General features: G+C 32.0%; 1 protein-coding gene across 3 annotated transcripts in view; it reads left to right on the top strand.

The window, feature by feature from the left end:
* LOC123696595 (leucine zipper putative tumor suppressor 2 homolog) overlaps window positions 1–18,987 on the top strand; it is a 76,622-nt gene that overhangs the window by 48,805 nt on the left and 8,830 nt on the right. For 2 of the 3 annotated variants that reach the window (XM_045642872.1, XM_045642874.1), the window contains 2 exons: window positions 12,011–12,137; window positions 12,683–12,797. In XM_045642872.1, the coding sequence (XP_045498828.1) occupies window positions 12,011–12,137; window positions 12,683–12,797 (242 nt within the window). The remainder of the gene's footprint in view (window positions 1–12,010; window positions 12,138–12,682; window positions 12,798–18,987) is intronic. The other variant, XM_045642873.1, reaches the window with a different exon arrangement.

Here is an 18,987-nt window from a genome sequence, read left to right as displayed (position 1 = left end):
GTCTATTAAAATATCGAAATCGTGATTAATAATGAATATTTAAAAATATTACGGTCATCACCATTAACATTAAGCATCTTCTCATCCAAATTGACCTGATATTTGAATGCAATAAAGCAATTTGTTATCAAATGTCAAATAACTATGTACTTATTTTTTTTTACATTATTTATTACATTGAATATGTATATTTGTTTTAATTTCATTATAGAAAAACTCATGAGGGTTTATAGCAGGTAAAGTACCTTAAAAATTAATTGATTTTACATATTATGAGTATTTTAATGATTACCTAATTTAACTTCACCGTTGAGTTACATCAATCTAAACACCTCCTTAGATTTTATAATTGATATTACCATAGATTATATACAATTAAGAATGCAATAAAGCTTTGTTCGTAATTACAATTTCAACATATGTAATAGTATCTTTTTAATGGGATGGATCACCAAAATAGTGGTTTTCGTCGTGAGCTGTTTTCATCGTATTACTTGCAATCTCGTCACGATGTTTTAAACATATCTATGTCAAGGTTTCTATTATAGATAATATAATGTATATTCACAACAATAACACTTAATGGTTATGTTGACCGTATGAAATGCACAATATTCTTTAGATAAATGATGATTGAAACTGCCTACAAGTGATGGTATTCTATTATGGGAATACAATAGGCCAATCTAATGAAGGACGATAAGAGGCGATGATTAAATAGCGTCTCTTACGTATGATCTAATGTGGGACCAATTTATTCTTAATAACTTTAAAAGAGTAGAATATATTATATTGAACAATAGGTGCATGTTCACTTTGAATTATAAAACATTTTATAAAAGGAAGGTGAGATACAGTTACTTGCTTTATCTTCTGTATTTTACTATGAATTTCAATAATTTTTCAGTATACAATCGACGCTAACTTCACCGGCTGTTTACTTTCCTTGACATTCATGTCAGTAAAGTTATATCAGCAATTCGGCAACTTTCTCCGTCCAATAAAAGTTGATACCGCGACCTGTTCCGTACATCTATCCACTGATTGTTATTATCGTTTATAAATAAGCACACCATACAAACCGGTTGAAAGTGAATTTGACACACAAATTTGGGCTCCGATTCCTGTATATTTTTTGTGAACGGACCTTACATCTCGATAATATTTAATGATATGTTATCACGGCGTAAACGTTCATTTTATGAATCAATGCGGGATGCTTATATCAATTTAAATTGATGGTTACATATTGATTTAACTGCGGGTTATAAAGTTATGATATACATCGAAATGCTATCTATGTTTTATCAATATTTTGATATTCAACTTAATGTGGTCATTATAATAATTATAATGATCGGAGATTTATTATAAAACTACACGGTATACCTACACGAAGTTTTAACAATCAAAGCATTGAAAAAGTTATATTATTTTACATATTTGTAATTTATTCGTTTGGTGACCGTTAGATATCATATTCGCTTATTAATGGTATCATTTCAGAGACTGGTTATATTAGGCTCAAACGTTTGATGGCTTAATCTGCGATCCAGTCAACCTAGGCAAGTTTTCTTAATTTGCATACATAATTACTCGTGAAACTGCACTAATTAAATGCATTAAATAGCACTTTTATGTCAACAAAAGAAAATTCATATTTAGGAAACTAAGAAACATTCCTTTGTTGCCAAATACTTTTTAAATAGTTAGAAAATCGCCGATTACAATCTAGACCTCCCCGACGTAAACATTACTCCCAATCCTGATCTCGTATCAAATAAAGTTTACAGATAATTTTATTCAAGTGCCTTTACAAATAAGGCTATTTGAAATTGAATGAAATACGAGCACCCCATTCTAAAGCTGAATAAATAAGGCGGAACAAACTGCAAAGGGCATCATTAAGAGCGTGCCGAGCAGATGGGTCGTAGATTCTATACTATACATCTGCCTAACACGTGCTATTCCGACCCTAACCTAGAGTGAAAAGACCGGTTTATACGAGGTCGAATGGACCATATAAATTACGCCCATATGATGGAAATTAGCATCAGTGACCCATGATCTGTTTTCCCGTCCAAATTTTGACCACTTTCCATTGGAATTATTTATAATTAAATGCTAGGATCTGACCATGATTGTGCGGAATGGTCATCATAAATGTTATTAAAGGAAGTGTAACTTCGATATAAATCAGAATCTTCAATGTAAATGTAATAAGTAGCGAGCTCTACATATGAAAAATAATATAAGAAGATTTAGCGTGATAATATTCATTCAATTTTAAACAAAATATTCATGATGCTGCTATAAAAACAATACAAAACAATTGTATGTTTCAAATTATCAAACAAGACCAATAACTTATTCTTTAGAGTGCATCTAGACTTGACCTTGCAAAGGTCCATTCCCTCTTAAAGGCATTAACCTTAATGCTCATGACGTATAATTAATTCCCATATTAAAAACAAATGCGACATTGATCAAAGACGGAAAGTTCAATATCTATATGCATGGCCCATAAGTTGTCCTAACAAGGGTTATCTGTCTTGCAGGTTTGTATGGCCTTGTAAAACGTCCTGTTGAGATCGTAATCATCTAATATACGATCCTATATTGCGTACTGTATTCTCTTTTATGACCCGGACATTGATACAAAGTACAAACGAATAACGAATTGCATTGATATGAGGAATTAGAAATGTGGGTAAATTCGTTTCAATGAAATAATGCTGCTGAAGCAATTAAATCTTCTGCAAATACGCAGTTCAATTACACAGTTGCCTCTAGATTTGATTCTTGTTATTTAAACGGCCATGTCTGCTCTAGACGGTACTCATGAATTATCTTAATTTATATAGCTTATAATTTCGAATTAAGTTCAGGCTTGCGTGATAAATTGGAAATTTCGGTCATGTATGGAATGCAGATCATCTTGGTACTCAGTCCACATGTGGCATGCAATGGCGGAATAATTACTAATGAATCACCAATTCCGCGGCCAAATAACAATTTCGAGCATGCGTAAAAGCCTGGGATATGGCCCGCGGCTATTTCAAAATGCTTCATAAACTGTGATTGTCTTGTCCCTCTTTCTTCCAATACCTTAGAAAAGGATATTATTACGCAAAACGCACGTGGTTGGAACTACCGTGCGTGGGAGCGCCCTTAGGCTGCTACGAAAATGGTTCAAATTTTCGCTATTGTCTTTAACATGCAAGGTTTTTCTCTTAAACTCTCTTAAAATACAGCATAACGAGTTCAAATTATGGAAGTTAAGGAAATTGCCGTGAAGCTTATTATAATATTTATTCCGTTATTTCATTTGATATTGTGTGATTGTAAACAATAAAAATACCAAATGAATGAGACTAATAACTTATTGTTTTGATTTAAGATTCCTGACGCTAGTAGGATACAAACATACATAAACACTATGTTCCTGTTTAAATACCTATAAGCGAATCTATTGAAGAATTAATACCTGACACTTGACTAGATAGACCATATTGATTTTATTTCAGAGAGAAATCAAACGTCCTCATTCCATTATAACATTAAACACTATGCAGTTGGTTTCTCTATAGATAGGGAGGCGAAGAGGGGAATTTTCTGCAATACTCGAGCGTGGCAGTTTAAGATATGAGAGATACCTTAGACCTAATAGAACAACCTTGTTAAGTATTTAGCTCTTTAAGTAGTGACGCGCGCCCAGGATAGACGATCAGATTAGTAAAAAAAAATCGATAGTCTGAAATACTCGAGCGCGTCAGATTAAGATATTGGGGGTTGATTTTAGTGTTTTAAGACTAAATTTAACTAATCTGACGATAAGTCCTTGACGCCGCCAAGTTATAGGGTCGCGAACTTGTAAAAAAAAAACGTTAATCCGGCATTCTCGAGCGCGATTGTTTTTATTTTTATTTTGAAGAATATAATCTAAAACTTACTAAAAATACAAAATCTGCCGGTTTCCGCGTGACCGGAAGTCTGGAGGAGCCATTTCGTCTTCCGAAAAACGCGTTGCAGTATATAAGTCGCGAACGATACATTTTACAAAAAAAAAAAAAGTTTGAATAAACAAAAAAGGTAATTTTATTATACACAAAAAAGGTCTCTTTACATTTTTGTCCAAAGTTAAAACTTTTTGACTTGAAGCATCATAAAAACTCAAACTCCCGGTTTTTTGAGTATATCTCGAAAACTGAGGGTGTTAAGAAAAATTGATATGAAATAACGATGATTAAAAAAAAGAAACTCTCAAACCTTTTTCGGTCAGATTAAGAGAACCCACCAACATTTTTGTCAGATTAAGAAAATATGCTTTCAGGAGACCGAGATAAACCTCCCCTATGAAAATCTGACGCGCTCGAGTATTTCAAAAGGACTTTTTTTTTCTGCATTTTCAAAAATTCATCGTAACTTATCGTCACGCCGAAATCGTCAGTTTTTTTAAGGGGAGCTTCCTTGGGGCCTACTTAACACCCCTTCCGAAAATCTGACGCGCTCGAGTAAATTTTTTTTTTGTGCATTTTTGACGAATTAATATGCCTAGCCCCACCATGCAAACCGGCAGATTAGTATACCGTTGTTATCAAAGGCACTTGGGGCATACGTAGTATGAATATCTGACGCGCTCGAGAATGCCCAAGTAACTATTTTTTTTTACATTTTTGAAAATCCGTACACGCCAAACCCACCGCTAAAATGGTTTTTACCATAGAAGCTTTTCTTTTCGAAATTATTTTATCTATCGATTTTGATAAGTCTCGACGGCGCCGTTTAATTACGCCATTTAGCTACCTCGCCTCCCTATCTACTACAAGTAATATGATAACGTTAACTTTCTTCAACGTATAAATCCTTGCTATAAATGGAATAAGAGACATATTCTGTGGCCAACACCTCGGGCTATTGAATGGTGACATAATATATTTTACACCCTTTGTGAACAGACTGAAAACGTTTATCAAACACGACATTTACAAAGTGGAGAAAATAATTAGGGAAAGGTTTTATTTAAGTGTAAATGTTTCACAATATTACGTAAATGTATATTGAAATAAAAGGAACCTCTATGTATAACATGAACAGTTATAGAAACATCAATATTTAAGCATTCCCGTTCCAATATACAATCTAATGATTATTAAATAATCCAATTGAATTTAGCTGCGAGCCCATTCCAAGAGAAGTTGTTTGGCTTCATTTGATTATTGAGCTACAAACTTGTATACAAAATTAGATGACTCGATGTGAGACTATAAAATAAACTAATAAAGCAATAAATACGTTCCCTATTCATTGGAAAGCAATTTGCATATAATCATTATGATTAGGGGGAGAAAGGTCAAACTCCTATAGCTGATGAAGTGTAGCGTATCAAAGGAAACAGGTAAGAGGTAATAGCATATAATAGCAACAACGGTGATTCTGTATGAACGTGTAATAAATCATGGGAAGCCACCCAGCGTGCCTGATGTGGGTCGACCACAACTCTGTATTCTAAGGAGTGTTAGTGATGTGCTAACGATGCTATGATATAATTAGTCACTCGTTCAATCTATAGTCTGGCCTGAATAACGTGATCTGCGTAGTTCAATCTTTGAAAGAATAAATCAAATGCCATGAATTAAACAGCTACCTGTAACAAATGCAAAGATTAATTTACCAGCCTCTAATTTATTTTATTTTAATATGTATTTATGATAATGATGAACATGATAAAGTTATAGATATGTATTTATTTGTTTGACATAAATGGGTCTATTTTAAAAATATTTAACGGTGTATACCTTTCGCGTACAGCATGGCCGACATCCGCTCTATAAAAACTTGAACCCATTTATTTGCGAGTCATTTATCGATGTCGATAACCTGACTTTCCCGTCACTAAGGAAAGCCTTTCACGAGCTTTTCTCGTAGCCGGAGGCATTGACAGCTTATCCTCCTAACATCAATGCATACACAATGCAGATTTTGTTACTGTTCGAATGGAAATCTCAGAAATTCAAGAATAACTTATCGAGATTTACACATAATGATGACTAGATATCACCAAGTAATAATAATAATTTAATATTATTTAAAGTTATAACGGTGTATATTTTGGAATAATATTATAAGTAACATGGTCTTAAATTTGCTTATAGGGCCAAAATAGATTTCGAAAACATTTTTTATCGGTGTTTTAACAGGCATTATGGCTGTTTAACATTATAAGTAAGAAAGGAAAAAAATAGACGAAATCCTTACTCGTGCTGAATAAGTCTAGGAGGCCATGATTACATCGCTTCTAACACTTTCAATAGGGAATGAGTTATCTCCGGACCCATCTCTAGACCTGTTCATTACAAGTAATTCTACGCTGCGGAAAGCAATTTTAGCCTGAAGGGTAGTACTGTACTTAACTTTATGTATCTTTTAGAAGAAATAAAAAGCATCGTCGATTTTGCGTTGTTTTATTTTCTAGAAAATACACGGCTCTCCTGTGTCGACTCTTGATATTACTTGTAAAGGAAAACTATAGGAAAATTGGAATTTGATTGTAATTTATTACTTTAGATCTATTTCTGACAGCTCTATTTTCTATAGTATACTAAACTAATCACATATCGATTGGGAATACATTAAATAAATTGCAAACATGAAATGGGCGCTTGTGTACTACGCATCCATAACCATTAAGTATATTTATTTCAATTACATGATAAACATCAGCTGATAAACATTTATTGCACTGCGTTTAATTAAATTGATTAAAAACGACTATGCACCTACTTACACGATCTGATAGGAGTATGGTTGATAGAAATGATATGGGCCGCAGTGAATAGCCAAGGTGCTGTTTGAAGTTGGAACCGTTATTCTTCATGGTTAGTAAATTACATAATTGTAACGATAGATTGCTGTTATGGTTGGAGATAATATTGCAACACTTGATGATAACAGCCTGTGCTTTTATTTATTAAATAGTGTAGAAGTTTATTTTTATTTTTGCTAACAAGGGCGGCATATGACAAAATATTATACTCTCTGGATTCAAATGAGCTAGAGGCTAATTTATAAAAAATACTTACTTTTAAATTTTAACTATAAAATTCCTTCCTTGCTTATTTCAAAATATTAATTTTAAGGTTATTCGATTTATGTTGAACGCTATCGTCTCTGGTTTACAAACGTAGCTAGACCGAAAGTAGGCAAAACATTGTCACGGATAACCTACAAATCTGCACGTTCCTTCCATTTACAATGCGACAATTAATGACTAAGGTGTTAGGATGCAGGGAATAATAAATTTCAACATGTAGATCACTAGAATATAGAGACTATGGATTAAATTTCAGATTTCAATACTTTTTTAGTTTTAAATATCTAATCGCTCCATTGCAACAGTAAACGAAAAGTATTGCAAGATCAGTAACTGATCAAGATTTGCATAACGGTATAATTTGCATAATTTCGAGTCGATATTTTGACGTGACTCAATCTCCATTATAGTTAAGCGTTTATAAAATTCTTGCAGATTTAGCAAATAGATATCGATTGTATTGACAAATTTATCTATTTGTGCTCAGTTATTTATTTATTTATTTATTTATTTATTTGGAGATCTTACAGAAACAATTAAACCCGTGTAATATATAAATTAATGACATACAATGGTAACATTAACAATTGTTTCCTCTACGTCTCACAGTGAACATAAATAGAAAAAGTAAAAGAAAAAAAAACTCACTTGTACAATAATTGATAGGTATCTGTTGCAAGGGAGCCAAATACTTAAAACTAACACAGATTTCTGAAATATTAAACTAAGGGAAAGCATTAACTAAGCATGTACATTATCGAACGTTAGAAAAATTATACATATAATTGGCTAATTGTACATTTGAAACTATATCGGGAGCATGAAAACATATCTATTTCATTCAGTTTGTCATTGTGTAAGACACACATTCTGTGAAGTGGCGCGCGTTGTCCTGCGTTGGTTCTGGTATGTTGTAAATGGAAAAGACATTTCGAATGAGTTGGTCGCGAAGGCACACGAAAGGACAAGTCGGCTAGTAAGTTCGAAGAATCAATTTCACCCACGCAAATGCTTCTTAAAGTGACAGCATCAGTTACTGAACGTCTGTTAGTCAAGGACATCATGTTATATTTTTCTAAGAGTTGGTTGTATGAGCATTTGGGAGAGCATAAGCGATAGTTAAGTGTGCGCAGAAACTTCTTCTGTATCATTTCCAATTTATTTACATAGCAATTATAAAATGGATTCCATATAGGAGATACATAATCGAGGTGTGATCTAACTAATGATTGGTAGAGGCAAATAAATGTGTCCTTTCGTCTGAAATTCTTAGTAATTCGAGTGATGAAACCTAACATACGGTAAGCTTTCTTTAATATGTAGTCAATATGTACGTCCATTGTGAGTTTAGCATCAAGATAGACGCCTAAATCACGAATAGTCGAATCGGTATCAAGAATGTGTTCTCCTAGTTTAAATTTTGATGGAATAATATTTATATTTTTAGTAAAACGGACATGTTTGCATTTATTGTAAGATAGGTATAGCTTATTGTGTTTGCAGTATTCGCTAAACCTATCAAGGTCATCTTGTATAAGACGAATGTCATTTTTATTTGATATGGATGAATATATTTTTAAGTCGTCGGCATATAATAGAAATTTTGAGTGTTTAAAGCAACTGGAGATATCATTAATAAATATAGTGAAGAGCAAAGGGCCGAGAATAGATCCTTGCGGAATACCAGATGTTACAACTACTGGAGAAGATTTAAAACCGTTCATTACTACCACCTGGACACGATTTTGTAAATATGAAGAAAACCACCAGTTTATCGCAATTTACGATATTTATGCGCAATAGTTTGATTCTCTATGTTCTTTGTTCTGTTACTAATTTTAAGATATAAAATAAATATGTATGTTAATATTTCAATTATCCCCAGTCAAGTAGTATAAGATATCCAAAACACATTTTATAAGAAAAAGGTTGCATTGTTCGAGAGTGTTCAAACAATAACTAAAATTGATTCCCATACAAAAAGGTTTACAAATATTTGTAGCAGATATGCTTGAAGGATGAGTCCCTTCCCCTATCTACCGTAACTTGTATAGTATCTATATATAGACTTGATAGTAAAGTTTGCTTTGACAAATAAGTCGGGGAAGGTAACCACTATCCAGGTGTCACACACACCTTTGATGTCCTTATCAGGCTATGTTTATAAACGGGTCATGATTTGATAACATCAAACTATAACTAAATAAGTGTACTGTATCATGATGTAACGATATTATAGATCAGGTAGATACGTAAAAACTCCACGTAAATTCGTTATTTTCAGAATTTAAGAACTTAGGACAAAATCAATGTAACCTTAAGCATAACTTCTGCCAGAATCAAGATAATGAAAAATATTAAACTGAAAGTGTAAATTCATTGTTTATACGGTGTAAAGTGTTATTGGTCAAATTTTCAAAGTAACTGCACCGGGCACCCCCATCCCGACGCTTTGTCGTAAAATAACCTTTGTCACGATACTTCATTGCGTCAGTTGCGTCCTACTGGTTAGGGAGCCAGGTACAAATTTGGTTAATTATTTCCTCTCAAGAGATAATTCGTCAGACGCATCAGAGTATAGTATTATAAAGCCTCGTGAATGTCAGCTGGCGCTCGGTTGGGGGGGTGAGCGGTTGTAGCCTCCCACGCACGTAGGAAAAAAAATACATTCATTCATTTCCTCTCAGCTAAAAATTTGTCAAATTGTAGCTAACCCAATATCTCAACGAAAAAAAATAATCAGCTGGTTACAACCTGGTGTATTATACGTCAGCTGGTGTCTCGAACATGAAAAAAATAAAATTATTTTCCGTGATTTCCTCTCAAACAAAAATTTACCTGATGATAGCTTATATGTAACTGTGTATAAATATATAGGTCAGCTGGCTCTATCTTGGTGGAAAAACCGTCAGCTGATACTTTGAAAGTTATTACATAGGAGTTAGACAGAAGCATCTATTGCCAATTTATATGCATCAACTGACTAGGTTTTCCTCGAATTATTGATAGCTGATTTTTTTTATTGATCGCATCAGTATATTGACAATCAGCTCACAAATTTTCATCTGAGATGAAATGACGTATCTTTAATTATTATCGTTATTTTTAAAAATTCAAGCAACACACGCTAGCATAATATAGACTAGATAAGGTACTTGGAGGTGGTTAGTTGTGCGCATGATCGGGGTACTATGTACATTCAGCCACATCGGTAACCATGTTTTTACAAATATTATAAACTGCATTTAAAAATAACTATCATATCATCAAATTCACATAACTACCTAAAAGTGTAACAAATATGAAATAACCCACTAAAAACATTAGTTAACTATAATTATTAAAAAAATAATAGTATAATATATAATTAATAAAGTTATTACTTATCTTTTACGGGGACTTATGTTGATGGAAGAAACGTATCTCGATGATTTTGTTAATGTCTCATTATATTCGAGACACCAGCTGACGTATAATACACCATGCTGTAACCAGCTGATTATTATTTTTCGTTGAGATATTGGGTTAGCTACAATTTGACAAATTTTTAGCTGAGAGGAAATGAATGAATATACTTTTTTTTCTTACGTGCGTGGGAGGCTACAACCGCTCACCCCCCCAACCGAGCTCCAGCTGACGTTCACGAGGCTTCATAATACTATACTTAGATGCATTTTACTAATTACCGCTTGAGAGGAACTTGGTCATAAAATCTGCTTCTGGCTCCCGGACCATACGAAATGTCAAATCCGTGCAGTACTAAATGAGATAAATATTATAAACGATATTAAACTACATCCACCGTGTCGGATACGAAAACTTTTATATTTACGTAATCTAGATCGTGGATTGTTTAGAATTGAATATACTTTCACTGCTTGAACTTTATAATTAAATTAGTTTTACATTTCTATAGATTAAATAATAATAGCTATTAAGCGCAGCATGAATTGAAAAGTTTAGAATCGTAATGGTGCAATAGTAAAGCGTCTGAGTGTCGCCAATAGACTTTTCCTTATAATCGACTTTAAGAAAATTACCGTGCAATAAGATATTAAAATAAGCGGTTTTCTTTTTACTATCTGTTCCATTAGGTAATTTTATGAAGTGTTGAAATGTAGTAATTAAATGAGAAAACATTTAAATATCACTTGCATAGATACGATATGAAAATTTACGTAACTGCCAAGAAAATGAAAATAGGTATCTTACATACTTAATTAATAGCTATGAATTACTAACTAAAAGATCTATTGCAGCATTCTGCTTATCTTTATTAAAGTTTTATTTTCCAAGGAAATTGTAAAAGATCCTTAACCAAAAAACAAACTTTCTTTCGACCATAAGTTCGTAATAGACATACAAAGAGGTAGGAAGTGAAATATCAAATAAGCAATGAAAATGTGCAAATCAAATCGATACGTATCCTTTGAAATCCAGACGATCGCGAGGGTCTATAATTAAAGGCGTGCATTATGTATGTACGTTTCTGAATTGGTCACGCTTGATGAATAGATAAATTGTTGTATAGTGCGCAGGGGCATGCGCGACGCGGGTAGAGTTTAGTCTATTTACATCGCATTAGGGGTTTGTGCTCCGTGACGAAGTTTTTGTGTATTGTTATGGTTATAATTAAGTCTTGGCAAATGTTCTTGGGTTTTAATTTGGTATGAAAAATTTAAGTATACACATAGCACATTTATTAAGCTGTTAAACTCAGTTGTAACTTTATATCCGATGACTCTACATATTTAAATTTTCCGCTAGTTGAAAATATGTATATATTAAAACCAATAACGACTTGTAAACTTGTTTACAAAAATAAAGAAATTTTGAGTTTGATTTTTGAAAATTATTACTATTATACTTATACTCCTTATTTTTAATTATCTAAATTTTCTTCATATTTATTTCCAGGGCAAATCGGTGATTCGGCCAATAGCCTTCAAGCCGCTGGGCGGGCGCCTCTCTGCGGGCGGAGAGCGATATGGCTCCACTCCGGTGCTGGCCAGCCGACCGCCGTCGCTTATGACTTTATATGGTAGTAAGTAGTTTTAAGGATTAATGAAAACTTTATAATACTAATCTAACTAACTCTAATCTCATCCAGTTATCAATTTTTGTTCCATCTTTTGTATTGAATTTCACCAACATAAACTCGTAACACATAATAAGTTTTAATCTAAGTTTAGAACTTAGATTAAAATTTTCCTGAAATGTTTCATAATGAACGAAAGTAATTAAACGCGTTATTACATTGCTTTAAATATTTATTTATTGGTTTACAGGTTATAAACTAGGCCTTTATTAAAATGCTTTTTTTAGTTAAGACATAATATTTATAAGTTTATAACACACTTTTTTTAGCTTCACATGTATGTTATGTTGTATGTAACTGATTCCTTTATACTCGATTTTGACCTTCTTAAAAACAGATACATAGATTTAATTTAAATTTTATTTCAAATAATAATCGTGAATTCTCTTGATGTTTATTTTATATACATAACAATGGTCGTTGTCGTTGGCCTATTAATCTGTGGCATATTACATATCCAGTTACATTTTAATAATAAATGAATAATCCAGGTTCGTCGGATGTTCGCGAGGCGCGTTGGTGCGGGTCTCCACAGCCCGCGTCGCTGTCCGCTCTGCCGCCCGCGCCGCTCGCGCCCTTGCATCAGCGACACCACTCCGCTATAGTGTAAGTATTTTGTTTTAGAATTTTGAATACAAACTTTTTATGTGTTTTTGTGTGTAGTAGAAGTAAAAATTTAGGTAGATATATTCTTTTTCATAAAGTACTGCAAAATTTAATGTAGAGACATTGTAGACGTAGAGGAACTATCAATTGGTGAATTATACAGGATAAAAAATTGGTGTATAAATTGTGAGACAAATCGTTAAACTTTGTCAAATTATTTTATATTGGAAACATGTATTCGTATAATTGGTATATTTTCGACATATATATATATTTGTAGAGTGTCTAAGTAAATCACGATTGATATATATATAGAACAATAAAGTGCCGTGCAATCGAACATTAACGTTTTAACTATCATTTCCAATTGGCCTCGTCCTTGCAATTACGAAGCAGAAATAAGATCTATCGCGCCTACAAGTAATTAACCATTAATTACCCGTTACTAATCATTAATCTAACAAACCAACCGATGGTACACGGTTAAGCTCTTGTCGACTCAGCCTCATCAGCAATATCATTAATTATAAGATAAATATGGCGGATCACGGCAATTACCGCTAAAAATATTGTGCAGTGCAATTTGCAGGGCCGTAATGTATCTCGTTAGATGGGGTTTGCTTTCTTAATTATAATCTGTGACGATAAAAATAAGGTTTTATGGCTTGTGTGGTGTCTGTTTCATAAATCTTGATAGAGACTAGTTTAATATTTTTCAATATTTTTTGTCGTTTTTGTAATTCATGTGAACTAAATTAATAAATAACTTAATATAATAACTAAATTAACTAAATCTCTCCGCTTGTGACCCTGACATCTAACTACCGCGTACTCAAAAACGCGACAATCAAATACAAATAAATGTAGACATGTCTGTCGTTTACACTGGCATTCCTTCGTTCTACATCCAGTGGGTTACTGGGAATTGGAATAGTAATTACGTATCCAGTAAATAGTTTAGTTAGTAAATAGTTAGCGGCATATTTGGGTAGTCAAATAATATGCCGTTTTTTAATTATTAAATTAAAACAAATTTATATAGTTTAAGCCTTAAGTTATAGTTTATACTTATGTAGTTAATAAGTGTCATAATTATCGATTGAATCGTTTAATAGATGAAGGTAGTCAAAATATATCTATCAATGGTAACTACCAGTGCTTATTAAGAGCAATAATATAAACGATATTACCTTAAAATCAGCTCTATGAGTTTGAAAATTATACTGACCTATAGAATTCGACAGCTCTTAAAGTAAATAACAACAAACTGAACTCCCTTTGTTATTAATGTACGTATTGTCTTCAGTAAACAATTGCTGAATAACAATAGGTCAGTGATTTTATACTCTAGAATGGTAATGATTATAGGAATATCGAATGTTTGAATCATCGGAATTTTATATTTGTATTTACTGATTTACATACGAATTGTAAACGGTGTCTCGCATTTACAATCATTGACTTTACAGGTGTTCTTTGCGCCATGATTTACATACATTTAGTACCTTAGTAGTTACCTGATTTCTGGGTAATTAATGCCTTCGTGGTTCACCAAGTTAATGATAGAAATGTATCCCAGATACAGAATAGATTTAGCTAAAAGAAGAGATAGATATTAAGAAATTAAAAAATAGAAGCTCATATTAGAGTACTTTCTATTTTATTCTATTACATTACATATTTTAACTGTTCAATTTTTGGTGGTTGAAAAATTCTAAAATGTTAACCCATTTGTTTTAAACATTTAAAAGACTTTAGTGCGATTCATATAAATAAAATAATGTATATTATGTTAATTTGCCAGCTTTCCCACACATTGTAGTTTTAACATTAAACACGATAAATAATGGTAATTACGTAACTGTAGGCCTATATTTAAATATGTCTTTAAGGCTAACGTCACATTAAGTTGAAATAAAACAAGTAAAATTGACTTTAGTACCTCTGTACTCACATAAATAATTAAAGCAAGTAGGTATATTACTGTGTTAATATATATGTATTGAAAATGAGAGATTTTTTTACCAAAAATTCGAATAAGTATTCCATTTATGTTTTTCTCCATTTACTTTGTCAGTATGGTATGCTAATTTAATTTCAATGGCGCAGCTATTCAGCCTCTACTCTAAAGAAAATTTTACGAAATCCTCCCTTTATTATGCTCTTTTTGGTGCGTTAAAATGTGTTCATACCCAAGAGCGTGAAAATTATATAATTACTGTACAGACCTTGTTCTTAATGGATTTTAATGCTATTTTTTATCTTCTTATTATTAAAAAAGATAATCACATAACCTACACACTACCCAAATTAGTTTTTGATGCGTTATTTCACAATGATCTGGCCGCCTCTGTACTTAGTTGTTATATTATATTGCGGAATTCTGAATCCGCAAAGTCTCAGATGATTTAGTAATATTCTGAATATATAAATATGACTAGACCTAAATTATAATAGTGATAAAAAAAGCTAAACTGGTATGGTAAAAAATTATAATGACTTTTTTTTTCCACATAACTATATTCAGAATAAGTAAAAAAATATAATAACAGCATTTTTAGCTAAAGTGACTTTATCTACACCCAATAAAAGCTCATTATGATATATCTGTTAGCATAAAGCTTTTTTCTAATCTAACATCCTCTTCCAAATGTACTTGACAAATTAATATCAAATTGGTTCTCAGGGAGAATGAGACAATTTTAAAAAGTCAATGACTCACGGCTGCGTCTATTAGCTTGGTAATTAAACTTATTAAGGAACCCCTCGCGTGATGTTTGGCCTGCCATTCTCGTGAATGGGCGCTGGTGGTCATAAAATGCTGCTTTTATTGACTAAAATAAAATTTGCGTAGATATTTTTGTGGGTACAAATATGTTGGAATATATTGCTATGGATTGGTAAACTCTTTACTTAAAAACTCTACCTATAGACGCACACACACTCTACAATACGCGTACTAGTTTGAGTTTTGTCATTTGTGTCAATAGACTTTCGACAAGAATATTTATACGTATATCCCAAAAAAGATTAATAATATTATGTAGTTTAAGATGAAAGGGTTGATAAAAAAGCAATCACAAACAAGAATGCACAATTAAGATTTTACTCGAGAAATTAATGAATATTCATAAATCTCGCACGTAATTAAGTCGTTGAATACTAATTTTAATACTTCGCAAAACAAGATAGTCTGCGACAGATTGTCGTTAACTTATAATTTAATGGAAACTCGGTGCCTTTCGAATTGAGAATTATATTTATTCATAACTAGCTTCCGCCGGCGACTCCGTCCGCGCGGAAAAATTAAGATTTTTTTTCTACGTATTTTCCGGGATAAAAAGTATCCTATTTTATGCCCAGGATAATAAGGTATAATTATACCAAGTTTCATCTAAATCGAACCGTTAGTTTTCACGTGATGCCTGAACATACAGACAGACAGACAATAATTTTTTTAATCACATATTTTGGCTTGGTATCGGTCCAGTAACACCCCCTGCTATTTATTTTTTCAATATTTTCAAAGTACAGAATTGACCCTTCTACAGATTTATTATATGTATAGATATAGCAATTAAACCATTTAAATTCATATTCAAACACAAACGATTTAATGTAATATTTACAGTATTTTTTGCATGTTTGTCACATACACCGTTTAAGTACCGCTTTTGCTATTTTACCATGTAAACAATCATTTAAATTGCTATTTTTAAACAATAAATTCGTAATGGAGCGTCATTGTATCGGCCCGGTAGAGCACGCGCTGCATTCACACCGCGCATCGGGCTTACGGCGCGCGTGTTTATATTTATTTATTTATTTCGCTTTATTGTTGTTCTGTTAGTGAAAGTGATGGTGTGATGTGCTCTTAATGGAATTAATGTACGGCGTAATGCATAGGTGAGGTATTTGAATTTAAGTCAGAAGATCTAAGATCTAGAGTTTAAAATAGTAGTAAATAAAGCTCATACGGAGACTACCGAAATGTGTGTATGTAAATGTGTGTTTTAGTTAACTTTTAATAGGTACTTCTGAAAAGCTCTATGTTGGTATTCGTCCTTCTATCGTTAGTAAAAATCCTGTGTCCAAAATTTTAGTAGAGTTCCCCAAATAGGCGGGGTTTATTAATGTCTACATTTCAATACTAGTTAGATTTAATATCTATTAGCTTTACATAGACCCTTGTACATTGTATACCTTAAAATGTGAGTCGAAATTTCTTGTCCAAAGAATGACTTGAATACAAATAACATTCCTTAATCTACATGGATAATACAGAGGTCATACTTTACATGTTTATTTATTTCATAGAATCTGTGCAGTTCGAATTTCAATTATTTTTTCAATTAACAAACTACCCTATTAGGGAATAGAATAGGGATTCTATAACACTTTCTTTTTCAATAATAAATATGTAATCTATTCTCTAACATCGTATTTTTAAACGACCTTTTAGCCAATTGTAAAAAAAACTTATAATCAAGCTGAAGGCTTCGACCTCAATTACAATTCGGTTCAGTAACTCTGTAAAATATAATAATATAATAGGCGAAGATAAGAGATAAAATACAATGATGTCACTGAACCAAAGTTCATATCGGAGGCATGCGTATGATTCACGCACAAAGTATTTATCAAACGGACCATACTCGGAAATCCTCACTACTTTTATGCATTTTAATTCAAGTTATCTCAGTGTTTAAAGTCACGAATTATTCTGCAACTGTTATTGCCTAATTTGGTCAAAATGTGTTGTGCATTACTTTTTATACGTGTGGTGCTATTTTTGGTGTCGATGCAAACAGCATTTCTATTTATATGACAAGAATTAGGGGATATAGGTGAAAAATAAATTTACCTAAATATAGATTCGTAAACGCTCACATATAAATATTTTGAAATCTTAACTAATGAATTGAATATATAGAGAAGATAATATTATAGAGAAGATATATTTTTATAATTATTTTTCATGATATCTAAGTGATAATGATATTTAATAACTAAAGATGAATAATAAGAGTGTATAAAGTGTAAGAGAGTGAAACGGAGTTGTATAATATTGATCCCGATCTCGTGTGAGGGTGTAGGAACTGTGGGAGCTTCCCTAATATTTAATTTAACATATTCCTGCCGAAGCACGCATTGAATTCACAACACATGTATTACAAATTACAATACAAAATCAATCGTGTAAAAACGATTCATTACACTTTGACCAATATTTTTTAAATTTAATTGACGTCAAAAATTGAATTTATCGCATATAAATTATGATTTTTAACAGGACGACAATGTTTTATTTCTTTATAAAATCATAATATGTATATCGTCAATAAATCAATTATTGCATTAATTACAAGAAATTTCCCTTTAGAAATGACTTTATTAGTATAATGAATGAAAATATACATATGTATGCTTGTTTTCCAACACGATTATTCGTTTGTCTTTCATGTTATAACCGAGTTTAAATAGATTGTTATGAATTTGTTTTGAGACACAACATTACACACACACACACACACACACACACACACAGATATTCTTGCCTGGAAACCTCGAATCTTAATTCAGGTAGAGCTTATAGTAAGTAGCACAATTATTATTATTGAATGTACCTACTTTTGTAGTGTAATGAATGTTTAAAAGAATTAAGTAATACTTAAAAAAATAACTCTACATAATTTATGGTGCATAAAAGGTAACTCTTGAATGTATTGAACGAAACTCATTACAAAACTCATTTAATTTTATAACATTTTGACACCTTCCTGTTAAAACAAATAAAATAAAGGTAACATAAAAATCAAGATAAGATGCCAATTAGTATCTATTTGCGGTTTCTAGCATTGTGTTTCAAAATCCGTATAATATAGCTATAATGTGAAGGATAAACAAACATAATTGTTAGATTGTTGCGAAATAGTGTTAACAAATTTGTTGATCGTTAGACGGTTAAGGCTTCACTACAATTAAAATTATGTATAAATTAATTAATGGTTATCGTTTAAGAGGTCAATAAAGTTTGAAGTTTTATGGATGATACTGTCTTTTATTTTTCAGTTATTAGTAAAACTTCTACCTTGTTGTGTAGCACCAATTTTACCTTGTAGTTTAATATATATAATTATCCGAAATATTATACCTAAAGTATGCATTATAATCATACAAATTCACTTAA

The sequence above is a fragment of the Colias croceus genome, chromosome 13 (assembly GCF_905220415.1).
Source record: "Colias croceus chromosome 13, ilColCroc2.1".
NCBI lineage: Eukaryota > Metazoa > Arthropoda > Insecta > Lepidoptera > Pieridae > Colias > Colias croceus.
Note: the sequence above shows the minus strand (reverse complement) of the source record. Positions and strands in the feature narration are given on the sequence as shown.